Source organism: Gavialis gangeticus, unplaced genomic scaffold (genome assembly GCF_001723915.1).
Source record: "Gavialis gangeticus isolate Ggan-Ray unplaced genomic scaffold, GavGan_comp1, whole genome shotgun sequence".
In the NCBI taxonomy this organism is placed as follows: domain Eukaryota; kingdom Metazoa; phylum Chordata; order Crocodylia; family Gavialidae; genus Gavialis; species Gavialis gangeticus.
Window position 1 is genome coordinate 42,372,296 of NW_017729025.1, and position 7,114 is coordinate 42,379,409.

Sequence of the window (7,114 nt, forward strand, 5' to 3'; positions counted from 1 at the left end):
CACCCCCGACCCCTTACTTACCGGCACTGGAGTCCTGCTGCTGGCACGCTGCCTGCCCTACATGGGCAGGTAGCGTGCTTCAGCACTAGGTTGAGGGCCAACTACAGAGATGCTCTGGCAGCCAGAGTGTCTCTGTGGAGGACCTGGGCTCCGGTTGCCTCAGGGCATGGTCTGGGACCTGCCCTGCTTTTTTTAACTCTGTTTTTTTAGACCCCTGGATATCCAGGGGTCTAATTTTGCCCCTGCGCTGCAAACTCGCAGCGGGTGGAACCTTTTCCTGTTCCTGCATGTGCCTCTTGCAGCATCTCAAAGTGGTTTCACATGCTGCAAGAGGGACATGTGAGCTCTGGACGTACCCATAGAGTCAAGCAAGAGTAAACCACAGACAGCAACATCACAACATTTGCTTCTTTAAATGTCTTTTCTTACTATTTAATAATCATATTGGTGGAGAAAGTCGCCTCAGATACACTTTGCTTCATGTCTTTTACTCCTCTGAATAAGACCTTGGTATGCCATGAAACTTGATGTCAAAGGATGGCAATGAAAATTGCTTACAGATTCTTATTTGCTGCTGCTTATTGATTTTAACATATCTTAAATCATTTCTCTATTCAGGTTTAGTCCAGATTCTCGTTATTTAGCGGTGGGTTCTAGTGAGAATGCAGTAGATTTTTATGACTTAACCTTGGGTCCCACACTTAATCGAGTCAGCTATTGCAAAGATATCCCAAGCTTTGTGATCCAGATGGACTTCTCTGCAGACAGCCGCTATCTCCAGGTACCTGTCATTTGAGATCACTGTTTACATTGTATATATTTTGAGATAATTGTGTATATCATATATATAATTTAAATTTTGTCAGTTAATGTGTTGCTGATGAAAGCATCAGAGTCTGCTAATATTTACTTGTCCAAATATGTTAGTGACAGATGCTGTGTACAAGATGTCTTACGAAGCTCTACCCTTTGTATCTCAGTCCTGATCAGCAGCTACCTGAGGTGTCTAAATTCAGGCCTTGCATAGTTAAAATTGATAACTGTCCCAAATGGGGTGTTCTTTTTGTTATAGGTTATATAGATCTCAGATAAAAATAAAAAATGAGTTGTTTGGCCTCATAAGTATCTAAATGTGAGAAACAAATACAGAAAGGAGAAATATATTCCAGAATTACCATGAGATGGCAGTCATTCTTTCCCTGCTATACGTTTTTCTTAATGAGGTTGGGTGTACAACCTTTTGAAAAAGGGAAAAAAATACTGCCTTACATCCAAAGATTATCAGGAAGCCATGCCATGCCCAGCAGATTCCTGACCATAACAATGGAGCAGGTGGCCTGTCAGTACAAGCATTCTTTGATCAGCACTCAAACTAGACTGTTGTGGCTCCACTGTTCTATATCAGAGGTGCTTAATCCCTGACCCATGGGCCAGATCTGGCCCCCAGCGCCATGTCATCTTGGCAACAAGGTACCCATGGGTCCATGGAGAGTCCTGTGGCCAATGACCGTGTGTGCTAGATGACACACAGGACGGTGCAGGCCCTTAGGTCCTGATTCTGGCACATGGGGGGCAGCACAGGGCCCTGAAACCCAATCTTGGGATGCAGGGCTAGCTGGGCCTGATTTGGCCCATGGACCAGCTGTAAACCAGTCATGTGGCCCACAGAGCCAAAACCTTGAGCACTGTTGTTCTGTACATGCAGCCTCCCCCCTTCCACTACCCCACCCTTTGAGAGATTATAAACCCAGCCAGGGGGCTGCAAATGGCTTCAATAGTCCAAGAATATGTATGAATGCCCCAGCCACCTTCTCTTTTCCCTGCTGTGCCACCATTAGAGAGGAGGAAGAGTATGAGGGTTTCATTTTGAGTGCTGTATATGTAAAGGACTTTCCATGTATTTAACTTGCGTATTAATTTTTAGACATTTTTCAAATAGCTTTCCTTTTTCATATTCTGCATATAAACATTTTTGAGAGGTATCAGATCATTGCATGGGATACCTTACTGGATTTTCTTTTTTTAAGAAAGTGGCTATTTCAGTGTCTCCTAGATTCAGACTGATAGTGTAGTGATATCTTTCCCACTTGAAATCACTTCCAGTATCATAACTCAAACTATTATCTGTGTTCATACTCCAAGGTTTCTACTGGGTCTTACAAAAGGCAGGTCTATGAAGTGCCTTCAGGAAAACAGCTTACAGACCAGGCTGTGATTGACAGAATAACATGGGCTACTTGGACCAGGTACATAATTCACAGTTTCATACTTGCTGCTAAAGAGGCCATTTCTTTTCCACCAAGAAAGAAAACCTATATGCATAAAGGATACTGGAACACTGATGTTTAACCAAGTGTGCTTTTTAAATACCTGTCTTCTGGCAACAGAATAATAGCATAGTGCATGGACATAGTGTAATGACTCTGGATATTGTTGGCATTTAATCAAATCAGGATATCAGATGTATGTACGCTCTGACAGAAGAGTGTCTTCTGGCTCTTTCTATGGCAACCTGAGAGGTCAAATGCATCCTGCTCTCCTGGTTAATTGAAATATGTTGTAGTAGCAGCTGTGACATAGAGCAGCATTCAAGGACAGATAAAACCTTGAAATTCCATCAAATATAAGCTATGTAATAGAATACAGGGCTCTGGCAATTCAAGTTTTATATAGCCTATAATAGAATCCATAGTGGACAGAACTAACATACACACAAGTATTGCTATCTATAGACTTTATGGAACAACTATGATTTCTGTTGTTAAAAATGGTGAAACATTTTGGTCTGTTAAAAAATATAGGGAACATTTTAAGAACTGATGATATCTCTACCATAAATAATATCTTATTAAGTTTGGAATCTTTTCCCAAGATTTTGGGGATATTTTTATTGCAGTTATTTATTTTATTTTTAAACAAATCTGAAACTCACTTACCAATTTTGGGTCCCTTTGTGAAGCATTTAAAATCACAATCCATGCAGAATAGTAAGTCTAGTCATATACGTACATCCTTGTATATAACAGTTAGTAAGCGAAAAATCCCAAAATTGCCATCCCATATCCTTCTCTCCCAGAACAAAAGCTGGGGTTCTTGTATGTTCTGAAGGCCGGCACGTTCCAGCTACATTGCACCATAATGGGAGTCAGCATGCTGCCAGCATTCTTCTTTAAACCAAATGTAGGGGACTATGAGTTCTCATCACACTTTGGGGTAGTGTTGGACAGAATTTGAGAGTTTTCAAGTCATTAGATCCTGAGCCATTTTTAAACCTCTCCATGTTATGAGTTAATATTCTATTGATTAACATTACTATATATTCCTTTGTTCTTTCATGCGTTAGAGAAACACAGTCAGGCCTAAACATATCAGCTAGGGACAGATATTCAAAAAGCCTTAGCCTAAATTGATTCAGTTTTTGCATGTTAGTCTAACATACAGAGCTTGAACCAATTTGCAAGTGGATAGACATTCACTTTTAATCAAGAAATGCAGACACATGCCTGCAGTGGCTCAGGCTATAAGCAAGAAGGGCTCTAGAGCAGTCCTCCCTTCCTTTCTTCAGTGCTGAGATGAGGGAGGGGAGGTTGTCAGACCCTGACAGGACACTATAATTAGGGAGGGGTTTAAAACCCCACCCAACCTGCACAGTCTCGAGACGGGATATTCGTGGATGGGGAGGGGGAAGCAGCCATCACCAGGCTTTTTCTGGCTCACTGCTCAAGGAGCAGGGAGTGTTGCCAGCCCCCAGCTAGCTGGACTGCTTATGTGGACTGCATGCATCTGTTGATGATACTGAGCTTTTCAATCTCCCTCTCTCTGCTTCTTCATAGTTGCTACAGCAAACTGCAAGCAAGCCAGCAGGGAGCTGATAACACAAAGTTTATCAGCCCATCAAGAAAACAAAAGTCTCTTTAAGCTCTTCTTAAACAGTTTTTTTCAAGGAAGGAACAGAAGGACATAACCAGTTTACCGGTTAATTAGCTCCAAAAAGCCCTAAGACTGTTCTGTCTGCCTTTGTCCCCAGTGAATTTGGAGACGCACACACAGACACTGCTCAGCATTAGCTAGTATAGGTGTGGCGTGACCATGACCAGATGCTGGCTAGGGTCTGTGTGGCTGGAGTCTGTCCTGTGGGAGAGGGGAAGGGGGCGGGGAATCCCTGCTTGAATAGCAAGGGGAGGGTGGGGCAAGGGAAAACCAGGAAGACGCTGCTGTGTCTGAACTCTCCACCTCCTTCTCAGGTGGCCAGGAGCAGTGTGCTCTGGCTAGGGAAGAGTGGGGTGGGACCAGCCTTGCTCTGGAGCAGACATTCCAGTCCAGGGCTGAAAAGCATGCTGGGATGCTGGGGGACTTTGATTTAACTTAATCCAGGAAGGAATCTGGAACAGAAGTTGCATAAACCAGTTTGACCCAAATCAGTTAAGTCTGATTACTACATTCAACCAGGTTTATCTTAAACCCGTTTCAGCCATTTTCAAGCTGATTTATGTGCACTGAACTTATGTTCTGTTACAGGTTTAAACCAGTTTCTGATCAATTAAGCCAGTTTATGTGTAACTTCTGTCCCTAGCCATCATAACTATCTTTTACAGCATATTGTGCAGTAGCCTGAATGGGGAAAACATACCAGAACAGTTTTTGACATCCATCTCAAATTTTCAGGGCTTCACCTATAAAGAATGAAATGCTTGGTTTATGTCCATTTTGGGAAGTGTACATGTACAATGTGATTAGAGCTGGCTAGAGAGCAGCAATTCCATGCAGAATGAAAACTAAACTTTTCAAAGGATTTTGCATAACAGGTTTTTGTTAAGACATCTGCTGTTGGAAAGAAAGGTCAATTTTCAGTTTGAGTTTATCTTTTTCTTGCTGAAATTAATGAAGGAGTCCACACTGGACTTCAGGAACCTTGCTATTGGAAACATCACTAAAATTATTTCAACCAGTTCTAATTGTAACATCTTACCTCGGGGTGCGTCGCGTGCCCATCTGTGTCATGCCACTGGTGGGCTGGCTATGGCTGGGACTGCTTACTCTGGGGGGCTCACAGGCAGGGCCTTGGGTCCTCCTGCTCACTGTCCTGCGCGAACTCCCACGCTAACTTGCGCACTGAGCTCAGGAGCATGCCTGTTTGCACGGCCTGTTCACGAGGCTCCAGTTGCGCAGCTCCCTGGGGGGCTAGGCGAAGTAGGAGCCGGGGGAGCATGACCCTCCTCTGTCCACTTAGCCTGCTCCTAGCTGGCTAGATCCCTCCCTCCATGGGCCCTTGCTTAGCTGCCGGCAGGCCAGGACTTGTCAGAGGTCCTGGGGTCGCTGCTGGTGTCCCTGGGCTCATAGGGGTGTGCAGCTGGCTTACACCCGCACGTCTCGCACCGGAGCCGGGACGCTAGTGAGGCTTATTCCATTGCCAGGCCCTTTTTAAACTGCGCGCATGCAGAGAAAGGCCGGCTGGCACCTCAGTGCTTTTGGGGGGATAAGGGGTGTCCCTCCCCTCCACCGAGGGAAGGAACAGGTGGGTGACTTCCCCCTAATCTGGTAAGCGCACCTGCAGGGGGGTCGTGCGGCTCCCTGGGGGGTGGGCCAAGAAGGAGCTGGGGGGTTGTGACCCTCCTCGGTCCACTTAGCCTGCTCTCAGCTGGCTAGATCCATCCCTCCACAGGCCCCTGCTTAGCTGCCGGCTAAGGGTCCTGGGGTCACTGCTGGGGTCCCTGGGCTCACAGGGGCGCAGCAGGCTTACACCTGCGCATCTCGCACCAGAGCCGGGACACTAGTCAGTCAGTTGTACAGAAGTCCTCGACTTCAGGAAAGCTGACTTTGACAAGCTAAGGAGACTTGTCAGAGAGGTCTTAAAAGGCCACAACCCAAAGAGGAGGGGAGTTCAGGATGAGTGGTTGCTCCTCAAGGGAGCAATCTTGGATGTGCAAGCAAAGTCCATCCCGTCTCAGAAAAAAGGCAGCAGGAGGGCACAGCAGCCCCCTTGGCTCTCCAGGGAACTGGCGGGCCTTCTGCGTCTTAAAAGGAGGACCTATAAAGAATGGAGGACTGGAACCGCCACCAAGGAAAAATTCTCTGCATTAGTCCAGACTTGCAGAGAGCAAATCAGGAAAGCCAAGGCTGCGATGGAACTCCAGCTAGCTACAAATATCAAGGAAAATAAAAAGTCCTTCTTTAGATGTGTGGGGAGCCGGAGGAAAAGCAAGGGCAACATTGGACCCCTGCTAAACCAGATGGGGCAACTAACAACTGACACCCAGGAAAAAGCGAACTTGCTAAATGGGTACTTTGCATCAGTTTTTCACCAGTTGCATGGGACCACCCTGCCCACTATGGGTCAGGGAGGCCTGGGTAAGGGAGATTGCTTGCCCTCCATCGAAGCTGACCTCGTGAAGGAACACCTCGACAGGCTGGATACATTCAAGTCAGCCAGCCCTGATGGGTTACACCCAACGGTACTCAGGGAGCTGGCGAGCATCATAGCTCAGCCCCTGGCATGGATCTTTGAGAGCTCTTGGCTCTCTGGTGAAGTGCCCAATGATTGGAAGAGGGCCAATGTCGTGCCTATCTTCAAGAAAGGGAGGAAAGTAGATCCGGCAAACTACAGGCTCATCAGCCTGACCTCTATCTTGGGGAATGTCCTGGAAAAGATTATCAAGGAGGCCATCCTTAACAGGCTAGCTCAAAGCAATATCCTGAGGGATACCCAGTATGGGTTTGTTGCGGGTAGGTCTTGCTTGACCAATCTCATTTCCTTTTATGACCAGGTGACTTATCACCTGGACAAAGGGGAAGAGTTCGACGTCATATACCTCGACTTTAAAAAAGCCTTCGATCTGGTACCCCATGATCACCTCTTGGCTAAACTGTCTAACTACGGTCTTGACGTCACCAAGATCCGCTGGCTGGGGAACTGGCTCTGCAGTAGGACCCAGAGGGTGGTGGTCGATGGGAGCCAATCGTCTTGGTGTGCTGTGACCAATGGGGTCCCACAAGGCTCTGTCCTAGGGCCTATACTGTTTAACATCTACATCAATGATGTGGACATTGGTATCAGAAGTGGACTGGCCAAGTTCGCCAATGACACCAAACTCTGGGGTAAAGCATCCACACCTGA

The 7,114-nt window shown here is 46.3% G+C and overlaps 1 protein-coding gene across 1 annotated transcript in view; it reads left to right on the top strand.

The window, feature by feature from the left end:
• EML5 (echinoderm microtubule associated protein like 5) overlaps positions 1 to 7,114 on the top strand; it is a 293,292-nt gene that overhangs the window by 284,265 nt on the left and 1,913 nt on the right. Inside the window, exons 38-39 of the mRNA XM_019518682.1 lie at positions 619 to 781; positions 2,143 to 2,246. Of these exons, the coding sequence (XP_019374227.1) occupies positions 619 to 781; positions 2,143 to 2,246 (267 nt within the window). The remainder of the gene's footprint in view (positions 1 to 618; positions 782 to 2,142; positions 2,247 to 7,114) is intronic.